We start from the raw sequence: 18,933 nt of genomic DNA on the forward strand, positions 1-18,933 counted from the left end.
AGCTGCTGGGCTGAACCACTTGCCACGGGAGCGTGTTCTCTGGAAAAGGAAGCCTGGCCTTGCAAACTGAAGTTTTAAAATACTGGAGAGAATTAAGCTCAATAATATCTTAGCAGTTTATGCCCGGCACCCAAAAAATGAGACTACCTACAGTTAAGAAAACAGGGTATTTTCAAATTCAAATGAAACCGTTACACAAATCCAGGAGGAGTTTATAGCTCACTAATGCAATACCTGCAACACCAAGAATCTTTTCACATTTAAGAGACTGGAAGTGCTCTGTTAATTTCATCCCAGTGCCACTGGCCACAACAGTTTCAGCATCACCTTCACCCTCCAGTTGTGAGCTCTGCAGTGTACACCGCAGCAAGCTTACGCCAAACTCTCAAGGACAAGAAAATCCTCCAGTGTTGCAATTCACTTGACTTCTGAAAATGTGAGCAAAATACTCCAAAAAGGTATGGGCACTCAGACGCTTGCACATATTAGAGATAGTTCCCCAAATATACCTGTAACAAGGTGCACACACTGCACTAAAACTATCCTATTGAAACACCAAGTATCAACTTCCTCCAGATAATAAAATGCCTGCAGGATATATATGAAAAGCCACCTGCTTATTAGCATTTGCCGAGAACCACACAATACAAACCACCACTGGAAAACACTGAAGTTGAGATACTGAAAGCCACCGCTCATGGTTATCTGTTACACCCATCAACTCTTGCATGCAGGAGTTCTCTTACCAACATTGTCTTCCCATTTCCCGGAGGGCCAAACAGCAACAATCCACGTGCAGGAGCCCTAAGTCCTGTAAATAACTGAAACATGCATCTTAGGTTACCTTCAAGGAGATGAACTGTTACAAAGCCAGTATGTGAACACTTGGACTTAGCCCTTGGACTCAGTATGTTTTTGTAAAACTCCACAAATCCCATTTGGCTTTAGTTCTTAGGCTTCAACCCGCTGTGTTTAGAGAAGAAAACTAAATTACTCAAGGGAGATCTTTACTTTCTATTTCTACCTGGAGCTAATGCACATGGCACTATTGCTTCCCTGGCCACTAGCTAAGTCATGATCATTGTGTGCATAGATGTGCTAACATGCCTCGGGGCAGACAGTCCATTAAGTGTAAAGCATCAAATTAAAGTTAAAAAAGCAGCCCAGGCATGCACATACATGTGTGGGACAGAACAGAGCAGCAAAGGCTCTGCTCTCATACAGAATGAAAAAACCCACTTTCCTCAATTCTTTTTTCAATAAGATTAGGTTTTGTTCCAAGACTATTTGAAATATTACTTAATAAGCACCTTCTCCCTCCAAATCCCCTTTTATCACTCATCATCTCTTCCCTCCCATTTTGCAATGTATTTTTTTGACACAGTGTAAGTTTGCACCAATCACAGATCTACAAGCTCTCACAGAAGACAACATCTCCTCCATTTTTTCTTGCTGTCTCTTATCCCCAGTGTTTTACCTTAGCACTTTCTGGAGAGTTTTACAGTTCCAGTTATGGACTTCATGCTTACCACTCCATTTTAGCTTCCAGTAATTCCTTAGCATAAAATTGGGATAGATAAGAATCACCAATATAAACCATGCCTAAATACCACTCTCAGATGGTATTCCATCATAAGAAATGACTGCATTACAAGTCTGCCCTGTCTGAGATAATCAACATGCATTTTTTTCCCTAGTATTTCATCTTTCACAACATTTAGGTCATGCGTCATCCTCTCCATTCACTTCAGTTCTTGCTCTCCTACAAAAAAATACCATTAATTGATTTGTTTAAATATAAGATGAAGGCCCAAAAGGCTATTAAAATTAACACTGTATTCATATTTAATTGAAGACAGATTCAATTAATTGCCACAGCCATCATGTGATTTTTTTTTTCTTTAATAAAATGGACTCACAACACTTTTTCCTAAGGTATGAAGTTTAAAAAAATCATGTATTATTCTGTTCTGGTTCAGATACTCTGCATCTCAGACTACCCTAAGGTCAAGCCTACTGATAGCTCTAGAATTAAGGAAAAGCTCTCCCTGAATCTATCAGCTATTCTGAGAAGAGCCCGTTTCAAACAGGCTAACAACTGTTTCAACCCCCCCATTTCAGGGGCATTCCCACTCAGCTCACCACACAAGTATTACTAAACATACTTGACATTCTAAAGCACCTAAGGCTCTCGAGACACTGCAATGAGGTTTTCCTTCTGTAGAACACCAGAATATGCATATTTGACATCAAAGCTTTGTTTACATTGGGTCTATTATTTCTGTTATTCTATACCAGGTTTGGGTTTCTCTCTGCTACCTTTTCAATCCAGAAGAGTATTAAAAGGAAACTAGAAGACAACTCAACTCTGATCAGCAGCCAGTATCTCTCTCTTTCTCACATACAGGAAAACCTGTGTTCAGTTTCTGCAAGTTTCTAGCAAGACCAGCATTTTGAGCAGCTGACTAATTAAAAAAAACAAACAAAATCCGCCTAAGTGGCTCAAAATTCTACCGTGATGCAGGCTAGACCTGAGCCTAACAGAAGCCTGAATAATCCATTCCCATCAAGCCCAATAAGATGGGATAAGCCAACCCCAAATGTTACACACCTGAATGCACTGGCTTGTTCCGTGCTATATTTCCCTGCTGTGAACAGGTTGTTCAGAATATCTAAAAACCCATGGAGAATGTGACCATAACACTCATTTAATATGTTTTATGAGACTGCATAAGTTATGATAACTCATCTGTTTCACTCCAGTTCTGAGCTTTACCACTTACACTTTCATCCATAGTTGGATGAATAGCTTAACTGGAACAGGCAACCTCAGTAATTTTTTTTTAATAGTAATAATAATTATTATTATTTATTCAGAAAGCTCACACCTCAGTTAATCTTTTGGACAGTTAATGTAAGAAAAAGGAAGAACTTCATGGTGGTATTTTAACACGTGTTCTTTATCCTCCTTTTCAGGAAGACTATCACGACCCAGCTACTGAAAGCCATCCTAAGCAGCACAGACAGGATTCAAGAAACACCACTACATGTGTGAAGTACAATACATTTCTTTGATTCTACCCCAGAAAGATAACAATACTCAATTGCTTACCTCAGGTCTAAGAGAAGGAAGGATAACAATCTCTTGCAAAGCTTGCTTAGCCAGTTCCTGCCCAGCAATATCATCAAATTTGACAGCTGGCCCACTAACAAAGAAATGAAAGGCTAATTAGGCCAACAATGAGCTACTTCTTGGCTGCAGCTGACTGGTTTAATGCATATGACAGAACTATTTTGAAGCAAAGCACAATTTACCATGCTATATCTTTCACAGTATAAGCATCTGACTTCTGATTCTTTTAGTCAAGTGGAAAGAAAATATGCTTTTTTAAATTGCTAAGAGAATCAGGATTGTATGAAATACAAAAACAAATTCAAGAAGGTACCCTAATATAGAAGAACCCACTTTTCCTCAGACTTACCTGTCAACAATTTCATTCAGGATGAGATTAGCAAGATTACTGTCCACATTTCTAAATATCTTTGTGTCTTTCTTTTTCCGAGCAGCAGGGGTAGGAGTTGAAGGCTTATTTGTTCTGCTATTTTTAGGGGCAGCCTTGAGTGGAGGGGATGGAAAAGAAAAATAAAACAAGAATATTTTATAGCATATTGTTTAAAAAAATCTACACTCCATTTTCTCATGCAAAAATCTAACTTATTAACAAATATCAGATATTCTTATATTGCATTTTACTACAAATCACACTATTGTATTCAGCCATAGGCACAGCATCTTAGACTCTAGAAGATGCCGTTTCCTAATGTTAAGCTTAGATCTATAAAGAAAATTAGTTTTAAGATGTACACCTAAAATAAGGCAGTCATGTATTCCCAGCACATATAAACAAAAACATCTACCACTGTAATACCCTAATAACAGGCCCCTTAAGTGAAATCCTATTATAGCAGCAATGATGTTCACTGAAGTTCATCTCTTTCTCCCCATTTTTCCCATGTTGTCCTACTTTGCCGTGATATGGAAAAGGGATGGAAATAAGAAGCAGAAGAATTGTAGCGTTTTCTGCCTTACTAGCACATGAGGGAATTTTATATTTCACTCACTGCCTAATCACGGCCAGCCTTCCAATGCTGCAAAGGCTGCAATGCAACCTGTGCCTGTAGACTCTGCTTGTGAAATACTCTGCAGTCCTGCACTAACATTTACTTTCTATATCATTTATACACTAGGAAAATATCCATCTTTACTCTAGCTAGATATTCCTCAGTTTCCAGTGTGGATCTCGAAATAAAGTATTATGTCCACTACCACCATTGGAGGTAAATGTCATCTTTATCACCTTCTGCTTTCTAAAACAGGCTCCACAGCTTTGCCTAGAGTCTCTAAAATTAATCTTAGATTAGAGCCTAAAATTTAATTTTACAAAAGCATATACTTGTTATTAGACCACTGCAAAACTACAGCAAAAGCATGAACTCTAGAGTTGTTCTGGATTTTGCATGACATGTCCAGGCATGTGTAAGCCCCTCCACCCTCAGCATACCTTGTGAGCTGATGCTGCAGGATTAGCTGCTGGTCTCGACACAGAAGAGGACGATATCCCACTGTAGCTGGGTGTCCTGTGGTGACCTGAAAGGCCCGTGGATCCACTTTTTGCAACGGTTTTCGAACGGGGAAGGGAATTACTGCTGTGTGTTAATGGATCCTTCTTTTTCGGAACTGCTCCGCTCTCTACAACGAAAACCAATGTTGGGAGAAGAAGTTTCAGCAATTGTACTGACCAGCACTTATTCTTTTAGCATCAGCTCCAACTGGAAGATAACCTTGTTCATGCACATAACGCAGAATTAGAATAATGTAGGTTCTATATAAAGGCTAACAGCACTTTCAAGGAATTACTTAGATTTCTGATAGAGTAAATTTTGAATTTTTTAGGAGCTCTCAAAATCTACAGCTATCTTAGAAACACTGGAGAAGTTCAATTAGAAGTCCTGCAACAAGGAAAGAGCACCTGCTGTTACTTTACTGAAGCAGAGAGAACACAGACCAAAAGTTTATTTTCCCCCAGAACTTTAGAAAGTCATTATTATAACAATAAGCACCCAAATTTCCATCCACTAGATGAGGGCATCCATTAAGTGATACAAGTCAGCTGGCTACTTTGGATGCTAGCTAAGAATTTGTCAAGCATCTTCCATTCATAGAAGCTTTACTAAGGGTTTTAGTTTGGGAAAAGTAATAGTTACAACTGCAAGCAACTATTAGAAGCTTTTGCTTACAACTTGATTCATTTCAGAAATCTCAAAGGGTAAGTTAATTTTGAATGAATAGTCCTGCAGCAGCATATCTCCCTACTTTCAAAATTAGTCTTAAACTTCAGAACATTAAATTCAAACAAGATGCATAATTTCCTTCATGCTTATTCAAATTCACCTTCATGCTGCAGCATCGAGGTGTGAGATTTGATTACTGAAAGTTCAACATAGTGGCCACAGATGACAAAACTAAGAAAAAGCTATTTTGATCCAAGAGGAAAAGAAGTAGGCAACGCTTATTCCTCCAGGAGACCCTCATGGAGGATGCAGAAATCAAGGTTCACTGGCTCAGACTTGGCTAACAAAGCACCAGGACACAGACTAGAGGCAAGAACGACCTTTAGAAAGCAGAGCACACGGGCTGGCCAAGGTAGTTAAGGACGGCAGCACCGCAGTGGTCTGTGTTGTGCAAATACAGCACTGGCAGCAACATTTCTTAGTACTGTTGACTGAAATGGAAGCTGTAAATAACGCCTTACGTTAGATACTTATAAAAATAATTAGAGTCTTAAGTAGAAGGTTAAAGCCTTAAAGAAGCTCAAGAACAGACTTAAGCTACAAGTTTCTTTAAGATTTTTTAAACAGACAATCAATGGGCTAGAGAATGCTGATTTTTAAGCAGTTAAAGGTTTCATGAAGCATTTTCACTTTATGAAATTGTAGTTCAGATGAAAAACAATCCTTAAAGGTAGAAAGCCTCATCCTTTGAAAAGCTCTATTTAAAAAATTAACTAGGGATACTTCAGGGAAAAAGTATTACTAGTTTTAATATCTATATTTACTTTACTCTTTAGAATGGTTAACTAAATTCTACCATGTTTAAAGACTTTTTAAATATAAAAAAGACCCCACACACTATGAAGAGTGAATTCTTATACAGCCTGCAGTTATCCCTGTGATCATTAGCCCAAAAAGCTTCCAAAACAGGCAGGTAGGCAGCCCTCCTTTGGTCACAAAGGCACCCGTTTTAGGAAGGGACAGAGGTTCTGCAGGGGTCCTCACAAACACAGCAGCAAATGGGTCAGCATGCGAAGCACAGGGCAGCTGGGAGAATGCAAGCAAGAACACTGACACAGCTGTAAAAGGGTTCTTGTCAAAAAGAGCCATTTGACTAAAACACTCAGATAAACAGAGTTGCTAAGTTTAAACCTTCCTGAACAATAATTTCCAAATCAGAAAAAGCCTTCAGTTTTACTTTGCAACTTTCAAAGTCGAAAAGTAGCACAGCAATCTATTACAAAAACGTGCTAACCAACACCAGATACAACATCCAAAATCTGTCAATCCAAAATCAGTCTCATTTGTATGCACTTAAGGACAACACAGAGAAAAAAATATTTGATTTTTGAAGCCTTCCCAGCTTTTTCACCCTAGCATGTTGCTGAATTATCAACATTTTGGTGTTTCAGATGATGAATATGTTGAATGAACTTCTCTAGATAATGTCTATCTATTGAGAAGGATGCATATGTAAGACAAGGCAAATTTTGAATGTGGTGTATTTTCTCAGGTAAGGAGCACTTCAGGAAGCTGGAAATGCAGGGAAAACAGAAAGGGAAAACAGAAATATTTTAAAAGCAAATTACAGTTCAGTCTAGCTGAACCTCCAGGAATCAAGACCACTAAGATGCGCTATGATCATTCCTCATGGGAAATGCAGAAAGAAAGAAGTGCAAAGCAATTACTCTTAAACATAGTTGCTCTGTTTCCACACAACAGGGGGACTTCATTGATTACACAATTTCTCAGCGAAGAAACATAAAGAATTTAATCAAGCCTAGAAATGAAACTGAGAGAGTTCAGTCTACCCTTTTAACCTATGAAAATATTCCTTGTTAAACACACAAATACAGCTGATTGAATTTCTAATGTTTCACTCTACTTATATGCAGCAGCAATAAATGCAAAACCCTTAGAGTGCATTTCTTATCTTTTTGTACCTACATAGCCCTAAAACTGAAAATCTGTTCATGAGTGGCTCAAACTTATCTCTAGCAGCCTTTTGCCAAACATCTCATTGCTTTATACAAAATGTTGAGCAAGTGTCTAGTATATGTGCTAATTACAAAAGAAATGACCATATTTCAAGTATATTCAAGACACTGAATAATTTAGTAGTCTACTTCATATATTTATTGTTAGAGGACAGTAATATGGGCTTGAAGATTTTGAATTTATTCTAATTCTTAACTGGACTACTTTACTGTAAAGCTTCTAGTTAACACCACTGGAACAAAAAAGAAGACTATCTGGTCCAAAGAGCATCCCTGAAACTTCAATCTGCTGCTTTAGTTTATACACATCACAGGTCATGATGAAGCAAGCAGCAAAAACCTGTGTGAGGTTTTCTGTTGATTAAATTATGAGAAGTTACAAAGGCAGGCACCTGACTCCAGATTCTTCTTGTTTTGTTCATTGAAAACCAAGACAGGTCTTAAAGCCTATGCTGTTTTAAGCTCCTTAGACACCAAAAAAAAGTCTAAACGAAAAGCCAAAAACAGCCCCAGTGCAGCAGAAGTGTCCAGCCTTTACAGCCGAAACCCCCTCAAATCAGCAGTAGTTAGAAATTCCTCACTTATGCTTGTTGGTAACAGAAACAAATAACTTCTTAGTCACTCTAGCTGCTTAGCTATACATTTCCTGCTAACATTACATAATGAATTACATCCACTAATTGAAAGAAGTAGTTATGCAGGATCAACATTCATTATAGGTCCAAATTAATAATTCCTTCAAAGAATACATTCCAATTACTTGAATGCACCTAGTGGAATAACTCATTTATAAAAACACCATCAGAAACTAACAAGACTCTGTTCTGCATTTTGTATCCAAATGTAGCCACATGGGTCAAAGAGAGTTTCCCTTTCTGAACTGACAGAGACATGAGTGTAAAACATCTGCTGCTGTCAAATTGTGGGGCTAAAAATGAATACTTATAGAATATAATGGATATTATGTTACTATCTGTTCTTCCATTTGAGAACTACCACAAAAAGGAGCTAAAAAAAAACCCCAACATGATACACACACAAGCACCTCTCTTATTATCAGCTAATTTTCTGCAACCAGAAGGTTTGCATTTTATGCTGAACATGAAATTATATATTGCAACTGCTGTAACACTACTATTATTGCATGGCAATGAAAACTAAATTCTTTACAAATATATCAAAAATGCCTTTGCAAGACTGACATAAAAATATAGGAGAATATATATCTGAAGAAAACAGAAATCCAGGCTTCTTTGCATCTAATCTAAAACAATTCTAAGCATAAGATCGACAAACTTTTATATATATATATATATTCTATATACACACATACATAAACATGTGGAAAGCATATAGGAAGGGAACAGCAGGAAGGGAAGCATATAGGAAGGGAACAGCAGGAAGGGAAGCATATAGGAAGGGAACAGCAGGAAGGGAAGCATATAGGAAGGGAATAGCAGGAAGGGAAGCATATAGGAAGGGAATAGCAGGAAGGGAAGCATATAGGAAGGGAATAGCAGGAAGGGAACTGCCAGGCAAAGTCATTCCCAGATGAGCCAGGCACCTTGCAGCTCCATCTCCGCTCCTTCCTGCGCAGTTCTAAAGTGGTTCCCTCGTCCACCTTCTATAACAGACCCTAAGTAGGGCTCTCTGCAGGGAAATTCAGCAGTACCACTTCCCAGAAGTTCATCAGCAGCAACATCCTCTGCTGCAGGAATGCAGAAAATGAAAACTCCTGCCACAGAACTGGCAATGTGTTCATTTCAAGCAGATACGAACGGACACTCTCCTTACGCTTCGCTATTGACAGATGTAGGTAGATTTAGGAGAAACAGACGTCCAGTCTAGCCTTCTCCTGCAGCATCAAACTCTAAGAAGAGGTGGAAAAATATGGCAAATAAAGCCAAAAGAAAAATTCCTTAAAGAAAGTGTTGTTCATTTTGGAGCAGATGGAACATCTCATCAATTTCTATGTATGTGTCTACTCATCTAATCACCAATTAGCCAACTAGGTAAGGATATAGGAGTTTTATTGGCTACTTCCGAAGCAGAAGTTTAATCTACTTTGGAATTTCAGCAGCCATTTTATCTACAAATGCAAACCAAATAATGATTTAAGCGCCTAACAAAACATGGCAAAGGATAAAAATACTTTGATGGAAAGGATAAAAATCATTCTTCCTTCCTGTCAGAGAAGGCTGTTCCCCTCCCCTGTTCTAATTGTATATCACTTGTATACATACAATTGTAGATATACAATTGTATATCTAATTGTATATATTCAGAGCTAAAAAAAAACCCATAAATAAATAAAACAAGGCAAATGCATATTCACTGTCACAATGTTATAAAGCAAGAACTACACACATAGGTTTTAAAAAAAACTGTCACTAAAAGTAGAGGTAACTTGCTGATGCCCTTGATTTTGACACTTCTAAAGGAACTATAACTTAATTCCTTTAAGTACATAACATGAGATATATTTGCTAAATGTTCTCAATAAACAGCTTTGGATTCTCATATATGAGTTAATAAGGAATAAGGAGGGTTGTATTAAGACCAAACTGCACGCTACAAAATAAAACAGTGTTACCAAAGCTATAGAAAAGATGGAATATATTTTATATAAAGCCTTTAAAAACAGAAATACGAAGCAGAATATGAAAATTTTAAAAAGTTTCTGGGTCCAGAAAATAGAAAACATTTTTTTTTTTTTTATCTTGTAATATACCAGAAACTGAGAGACTTCCCCTTACCAGTTAGGCCCTGGTAAACCAAACCCACCTGACTGGAGATGTCCATTGCGGCATGCCAGGTTAGTACTGTCATTATAGACCTCCATTTGCGGCTTGGAAATTTGCAAAACTGCCTGCAGCTTCTCTACGCAGTAGACAGAAGGGGGGAGGAAAAAGGACAAAATAAACAAATAAAAAAAAACCAACAAAAATGAACCAAGAAAGTTTATGTATCTCAAACACTCAAGAGTCTACTCTGGTTTTATTCTACTTGATACCGGGTTAATCATAAAAGAAATATTACTGTCTCATCTACATGCTTAGACTAATCTACATATTTAAATTCTACAAGTATATACATGACTTAACAGCTTTAAAGCTAGCCATTTTTGACCAGTTAGTTAAAACAACCTTTCCAATCTAGTGATTGTAGTTATTTCCTCAAAGCCATTGTCAAGATTAACTCAATGCTCTTACAAGATCTGTGTTAATAACCCATTTCTCAGTTCTCCATGAGGCTGCTTCACTGAAGTAGTAACAACCACTCCACTTTTCACAGACATCTCATCTACTCAAGCAAGGCAGCACTTACACATTAGTGAGGTCTTTCAATAACATCCAAAAAAGTATTTAATAATACATTTGACTAGGAAGTAAATAAAACTGTGATCCAAACCATTTTCTCCAAGAGAATTAACTTGGTAGCATCTCAAGACAAGATTCATAAGATTACAGATTAAAGAAAAAAATTAACTCTACAAAATCAGGTTAAAATGTTCAAAGTACAAATCTGAAAGGAGTAATGCCTCAAACAAAGAAAAACAACACACAAAACAAACAAGAATTAAGTTTCAAAACTCTGTTCTCGACTGTTCATTACAGAGAAAACGACTAGACTTCAAGTTGAGGATCTTCATATCCTCTCCCACCTTTATACACCCCCTGCCCCTCCATTATAAATTCTTATTTTCTATGAAAAGAACCCATATGTTGTCACACTTACCCCCCTGACCCCCCTCCCCTTTTCTTTTTTTTAATATAATAGCAATAATCAAGAAGCTGCAGGGGAACAGGTGACCAAGAGGAGGAGAGACAACCTCTGGCAACATAAAAGCACATACTACAAGAAAAGCTTAATTCCACTTAATTTAAACAGACAAGACCACATACGCCCCAACTTAAGGAAAGGGCACTATTCAGGGCTTGCAGATCAGGCAACCAAAATAAGGTAAAACGCTTAACCAGCTACATTTATTAGCCTGTTCCAACTCTTCCTCTCCCTCCTCCACTTTGTTTCTTTGCTCTGCCTGTTCCTGATCACCCAGAGCTGAGCTTCCCCTATAAGTATTTTCACACATGGGGGTTTATATGATGATGTAGGAATAATGTCTAAACTGAATAAGATGCAGGTTAGCATGAAAACTCTAACTAGGTGAGTATGAAAACCTGAAGTTCTAACACTAAACACGGTAAAACTGAAAATCACTCAAGAGCAGCCTGCAAACAAGCACAAGTTCCACAACTGCATTTCTGTGAGAAGATGTGTGACTGCCCACGGACAGAGCGTCGCGGCTGCAAGCGGTGGCAGGAGGTCCCCCTCCCTGCTCAACGCAACCTGCACGCGCAGAGAAGCTCACGAGACAAAATGAGCATTCGAGACTTGATAAAACACGAGAAAATCTGCTCAGTTTGGGAGAGCCCTTCTGAATTTTATAAAGAAACTCTACGGAGTGTCCCCACTAAATTGGCTTAGGCAGGAATTCTTCAAGTGTTGTGTGCTTCAACACTACAGTTGGAGGCTCGGGTTTTAGCAGCACGGGCAAGTCTTACACTTCCATGGTAGTTCCAAATATTCAGAAACTTAGAAACTGCAATAGAAATCCATGCATGTCTGTGCAATCCAACTGTTATTCTGTTGGAATTTACAGCGTCCTCCCATCATGCTGCACATTAATGTTCCATTTTAGTAATGCACCTCTTTTCTTAAGAAGGGGCATACCTGCACAGCCCTTTGGAATACAGAAATTAAATGTCATTCCAGAGAACAACAAGAGATCTTAGTTCCTCCTACTTAAATGCTTTCCTACTACGTCTCCGGAAGACAACAACTAAAAGCACACACTCTCACTCCTTTATCTCCTTAAGGATACATAAGTCTTACAGAGGCTCCAGTTATTTCTGTTTCTGCAGGTCACAAACTAAGAGTCATCTTTAAGATCACAGAACATGCAATGCAACTCTCAACTGCCATTTCCACAGTGTCCATTAAAAAAAAGAGACATGTGAAATGGCAAAAACTGATGCTTTAAATAGTGTATGTTAAATGGTTCAACAAATATTTGCTCAAATCCATCACAGTTCAAATTTGCAGAGATTGATTGTTAAAAAAAACAAAACTCTGAAGAGCCTCATTTTTCTTCCTCATTTTCCCTCATTAAATGAAAATGTGCAGTTTGTTTGCTTCTTCCAATCTTAATTTTTCTCTTATGTACATCACTTGAGGCAGATTCATACTCTAAGTTGGACAAACCTATGTAGAATACTAAATTTCACGTAATTTCTAGTGTCAACTTAATTATTTAGAAGTTAAAAAAAACAAATTCAACACCAACTGACTATACAATGAACTCTGCTCCATCCATTCACCTTTCAACCTGCAATCCAAACGATGAATACAAAGAGCATGTGACCACACATTACGACATTAAAGTTGACTACACTAGCTCGACTTCAGTGTTTCTGCAATTTCTACCCATTTTATATTCTCAGTGAGAATATAGCAAGTAAGTTAAGAACAAGAGCTACTACAACGATACATATATGAAGCACTACCCACAAAATTAATACAGACATTGCTGCTACAAGGTTTAGAGAACATCAACATTAAAAAGTCCTTGTTAGCTGTGTTAATTAATGTCAGCAACAGGTCATATCTGTCAATGATGGTCAGCACATAATCACTTCCATTCTTTCATTCTCCTGTTTATATTCCCTCTGAGAGACAGCGCTGACCATAGAAAGCAGAAAATATCTTTTCTGAATACCCTGAGATTTTAACACTCAAAGCTAAGCCAGACCCTGGAAACGTGCTCCATCCCAAGCTCCCTCCACATGCGAGCAAAAAAGGCCTAAGGGCATAAACAACTTCAGGGGAAAAAAAAAATCACTTTCTTTTGGCCATCATAACTTCCCTGGCAATCATGGATTAAGAGCCAAGGTTTACTAGGGGTATCAGGAGAAAGGAATGAAGGAAGGTTAGTTCTCCTGACCACTCTTACAGGCTTCTCAGGCAAACTTAGCCGCACTCTAAGCACAATGCAAGATTAAAGCAGCACATTCACAAGCTTAAACAAAACAACCAAAAAGCCACCTCAAAAAGACCAGGGTAGTGTGTTGGGCATTCTAACCCAAGAACTCTGGAACTGCTTCCAGCTCAGTCAGTAGCACGCAAACAAGAATATTTATAGCTCTTTAGGGGAAAGCCAACACACACACTTGAGTTTTATCATGCAGAGTAAGGCACCTTTTCCAAGCTCCTTATTTTACTAACTGCATTAAAAAGTCAGCTATACCAACTGACTTTGGTGGAGCTAAAGACTGTGCAATATTATGCTTTTGAAAAGCATAATATGATCTTACCTGCTGGTCTTAAAACAGAGCCTGACTATATGAAGACTGCAAGAATTAAGATGTCATAGTCTTATGGTCTACATAATGTTGAAAAACTGTTGTTACAACACACGCCAATAATCAAGAAAATAGTTATAAACATAAAAGCAGAATTAACAGTAACAGGAAATAGTTACATTTGCAAGAGGCCCCCTTAAGTGCTCAAAATGAGCAATACATCGTAAGTTGTGTTACTATTAGCACAGGCATTCTAAATTACCTCCGACATAGACAAGTTTCCTTCAGTTTGTGAAGTCAAGTACACTGCTCCGTGCAGACTTCTCAGTAGCTTTCACACCTATTTAAGGCTTAAGGAAGTGAACCAAGAAGTTCTGACTTCAAAAGCCAAGAATGGCATTGAAAAATATTACTCACAGCTACAACTGAACTTAAAGAGATCCTATACAGACAATGATGCCTTCATTCTGAAATTTGCAAAGTAATATTTTAAAAGACTTCATCCCATGAAGTTGTAAATAACAACAAACTTTCCCAAGTCATGAATAGTAACTGGTACCTAAAAGCTGCAAGCGATCCTTGGCCATTGCCAAATTTGTCATCATTTTAGACTGCAGACGTCGAGCCCGTTCACACTGATCACCTTGCAAAGAAAAATCAATATTAAAATCAGAATTTGTCAAATTAAAAATTTTACGTTCTAGAATACTGTCTTCTACCCACCCCTTATCTACCCTCAACACTGGAACTTTATTGCAAACATTAGAAAAAATATCCAAAAGCTGTCTACTTGCTCAAGATTTTGTATTAGCTTTCACTGCCTGCTTTCAAACATTGACTCTACATTGGCAACCTGAGCAGTGCACTATTTTACACATTCTCCAAAGTCTCATGCTAGCCTAATATCTACTTGCTTGGAATTCTAAACAGCTGCCAAGTAAGGAAGACTTAAGTTCAAAAAGTGAGAGGCAAGTACAATTCAAAACATATTTACTTTAGCAAAATTAACACATTTAAATTGACTTGTGTCCCTTTGCATTTCAAGATATGTGGGATTACAGACAGCAATATTACTTCCCATAAACAATGCCTGTTCAATTCAATTAAAAAAAAGAAGTTAATTTAGACAGGCTGTTGTTTTAGAAGTAGCATGCCAATCAGTACTGTCTGTAAAAATTCCAAAATGTAAAAGAGAAACCAAATAGTGACCTCAGAAAAGCTTCAGGTGTGAGGTTTTAGGATTTACTTTATGCTGTTTTAAGGACTGGGATTCTTGGGAAGCCCTTCACTACAAAGGTTTCTCTACAATGCACTACATATGTGCATATCTGTTCCTATACCAGAGCTTAAAACGCTTCCCTGTACAATAGACAGCTTTCTTCTTTTGTTGAAGATGTTCAGATATTTTGGCATAAGCTATTCAGAAACCCGATACTAGTCCACTCCAAAAGCATTTGTTTGTTTATATTAAAAAGCATATAAAACTCTGCAAGTGCGAGAACACAAGCTAATCCATGACTCTGCTTTAGTAAATCAAATTGGAACTTGCATAAGGGGAATGCCAAAATATTGGCAAATTAGCTGATTTACTTCAATATTTTCATAAGCTGCTTATGATCTTGGACAGCTACAGCTCTCAACATTAAGACAGAACATAGAAATGCACCAGTGTTCACCTGCAGCTCAAACAAGAATGAGAGACACCTTTATGTGCCCAACAGAGCAGACAGTTCCTAGTAGCTGTCACATTCAGCACTACTGATTCCTCACTGTGAGGAAGTCATAAACCAGTATCGATCAATACCGTAAATCTTTTCCACAGCACTCAAAACTGGCTTACCTTGACCAATTACTATGACAGCTATTCCTTTCTCCAGTTCTTCAATTCCCTTCTTATACCATTCAACAGCTTGTTCCTTTTGTCCTGCTTAAAAAGGAATTGAGCCCATTATTTTCTGTAGTTAATTAAACTTTAGGACAGGTTCCATATATTACTACATATAACAACTAAAAGGATGGAGCATATGTTTGAACAAAGCTATGATTTAAAGCAACACTTTAAGGGACACTGTCAACTTTATTTCTGCTTGGTTTCAAATAATCTTTGCCATTAAAAGTATTACACCAGCCTCTGATCACTTTTGCCTCTTTTAAGAATACTTCTCCAACTACCTTAAAGACACCACTTCCCTTAAAAAGCCCTAAAGTACACATATGCTCAGTAGAAATACTGAAGTTCTCAGGTTTTCTTTTAGCATATCAAATCAAAACATTCCTCTGAAACTTCCAGTGACACCTGATACTGACTTAACACTAGGAACGGGGCAATCCAAGAAGACTTGCATCAGTGCAATGACAGAGCGCTTTTCCTCTCACAGTCAACTCCCACCGTGTTTCACCTTTAGCTAACATTTGTATGGCATCAGCTTGATTTTCCCAGGTATACTTCCTCGATTGCTCATCCCATGATGAATTTTTAGTACTGCAGGTGTTTGGCAATCTCTGCACAAACCACAATCTATGCAGAATGGAGAGACGTGGAAACACACCTGAGTGCACAACTTCACTACAGCAAATAAACCAATGAACACATCTACACCTACCCTAAGCTGCCCGACGTCACGTCAACATAGGAAAGATACTGAAAGACATTCAGATCTGCTGCATATCTTGTCCTTTCTGTAGATACTCTGCATTGAGGAGATACCGCATTGCATATTGAAATAGACCCTTGAAAATCAGGCATATTACACTATGAACGCCTTTCTGCCAAGGAATATTGTATTCCTTTCATCACGCATCCCAATTTAAACCTGGCAAGCATTAACAGCTACTGGGGCTCAACAAGGCAACAAATGCCTAGAACAAGGTGAGACTTTTTCAAAACTATCTGTAGGTGCCAGCTACGAGTGACACTCTTGTCTCTGCCCTCAAAATTTGACAACTCCAGTCCTATTTTCTAGAAAATTTCAGTGTCAGTAAAATATCTAAATGCACTTCCACAATCTTCTTAACAGCTTTCTTCCTCATCTCTCGTTGCAACATCTGCTCAGAGTACTGGGAAGTCGGCCCGTGATGGTAATCCGTGCCTTGCTCTCCCCACCAAGTAAGCTAGAGGAGCGGCATCTTCCTGCAGTCAGGCACATCCCACACTCTGGGGATCATTCTCTTCCCATACTTTCCCTGCCAGCCTCCCACATCCTTATCGTTAAGGGCAATACTACATGAATTACATGATGGAGGCTGAGTACCTTTGATCCTCCCTGCAGCCACTTTTTAACTTCTCCTCGTCCCTGTCACCTACAGAAACAGTTTCAATTTCATTGCAGGCCTAATGCTGCTTATAGTTATTACAAAGCAAATTAAAAATGATTCATGTCAGCTTTGCCTATAGCAATCTGTAGGGCACTTGTGAACAAGCCAAGGGTTTTAATAAATCTCCAGGCCCACCTTCTAACAGGGGAGTTTCAAAAGCAAAATAGCAGGCCTGCTGGTGAAGACAATGCTTTGAATGTGCATAAAGTAGCTTACCAGTTTTTAGTCACTGAAACCTTGAAAAGAATTAAATAAATAAAAATCTTCAGAAATCATTGCTTTGCTTTGTCAGTCCCATAGAAAAATGGGATATTCAGCTTGATTTTGAAAATACTCAAAAAAGAACAGGAGATGCCCTAACAATTCCGGAGCATAAAAATTAACACTGTAGTGTTTTCATAATTACTGAAGCACACACCTTCCAGAATAGCAAGAACTCCACATAATTAAAAGGTTATGAGACACTTTAAAAATATCAACCATTTCATAAACTATGCCTAATATATTACTTTATTTGAAGTCACAAAAAAAAAAAGTAAATAAAAATATTAGTGGTATGTATGTATTCCAGTGCTATGACCAATAAGGGAATTATTATAACAACATGTTTATACAAGTAATAACAAGTGCATTAAAGCAAGCCAGGTCCTTCCCAGTCAAATTAATATTACAGTGGTAGGGCTGTAGCAGTTTTGCAGCTGCTTGTGTTAGCAGTAAGGATTTCTCTTTTCTTACTAGATGTTCACTTTGTTGAACTTATCCAAATAGGACAACTGCAGAAGGAGCAAAAATAAAATTTAAAAAAACCCACATATAATATAATAAGAATCAGGATTTAAAAGTCTATCTTTCAAGCTTCAAATCTTCTATCAATAGTTCTAAACCATAAGAGCATAACAGTCACCTGGCAATTTAAGACTCTTTGGAAGACACTCCAGGGCAGTCATCAACAACGCTCAAGTTTTAGGCTACCTTGACTTCTTCCTGGCTTTACTCCTGGAGCCCCTGATTCTCCTGCATTTTAGGCCTTTTCTGACCTAACGCAGCTGCGCACGTTTTTCCAGGCTGCTCTTCCCAAACTGTCAACGCAGAGCGAGAAGCGCTCGTTGCCTAAGGATGCACCCGGTGCTTGGCTTCCACAGGAGCTCCAACCCCTGAGCATTTCCCAGCCTCCTTGGCCACAGCTAAACATGAGGCCATGCACGAGGAGCTACAAGATGCTCGCAGGGAAGTTTAAAGCCCAGCGCAGCACGTCTCAGAAGAGGGGCCTTTCAAGCACTGTCAGAGTTGTGCTGCTGCATTCACACCAGAAAGCTAAATGAAACGAACACATGATTGCTCCCATTTTTGCTTTTTGTCCAGAATCCTCTGGACAATAAACAAACAAATAATCTATTCCTGCATTATACTTAGTTACTTCGTCAAGCACTAAACACCCTCCTTAAAGCCCACTAAATGCAGGGGCACATTTTTAGGAGTAAACGCGCTAAAAACTTCAAGGGGGAAAAAAAAAGTATTAAAAAAGCAACGACTACGACAAGAATAGCCATTTCTCTCCTTGGGAGCCAGCTGACATGATGCCAGCCAAGCTCCCGGGACTCCCACCCGAGCACTTACGCACACCTGCGCACCACGACACCGAAGGAGACGCTCCCACCACCATGCTGAGCGAGGGCCGGTGCCTTGCTCCAACCCCACCCAGCTAGGGCCGCAGCCACCCACCCCTCCAGCCCCAGCTGCAGCGAGGAAAACTCAGCTGAGGGTTTATTATGAAAGCCAACATGCAGAGGCTCGATCTGCATGGAGCAAAAATAAATACATCTGAGGTGTGTATGCACGCATATAAACACGCGCACACATATATAATACACATGTGTATACACAGGTATGGGAGCAGCTGCCGGGCCGCGGCCGCTGGGGCGAGCCCG

General features: G+C 38.6%; 1 protein-coding gene across 1 annotated transcript in view; it reads right to left on the reverse strand.

The window, feature by feature from the left end:
- The window catches only part of SPAST (spastin), a 31,869-nt gene that overhangs the window by 12,420 nt on the left and 516 nt on the right, over positions 1-18,933 (reverse strand). Inside the window, exons 2-8 of the mRNA XM_026045898.1 lie at positions 15,531-15,620; positions 14,250-14,333; positions 10,113-10,208; positions 4,563-4,750; positions 3,483-3,616; positions 3,113-3,206; positions 747-821 (exon numbers count right to left, since the gene is read on the reverse strand). Coding sequence (XP_025901683.1) covers positions 747-821; positions 3,113-3,206; positions 3,483-3,616; positions 4,563-4,750; positions 10,113-10,208; positions 14,250-14,333; positions 15,531-15,620 — 761 coding nt within the window. The remainder of the gene's footprint in view (positions 1-746; positions 822-3,112; positions 3,207-3,482; positions 3,617-4,562; positions 4,751-10,112; positions 10,209-14,249; positions 14,334-15,530; positions 15,621-18,933) is intronic.

The sequence above is a fragment of the Nothoprocta perdicaria genome, unplaced genomic scaffold, assembly GCF_003342845.1.
Source record: "Nothoprocta perdicaria isolate Ctin4 unplaced genomic scaffold, notPer1 scaffold_414, whole genome shotgun sequence".
Lineage (NCBI taxonomy): Eukaryota > Metazoa > Chordata > Aves > Tinamiformes > Tinamidae > Nothoprocta > Nothoprocta perdicaria.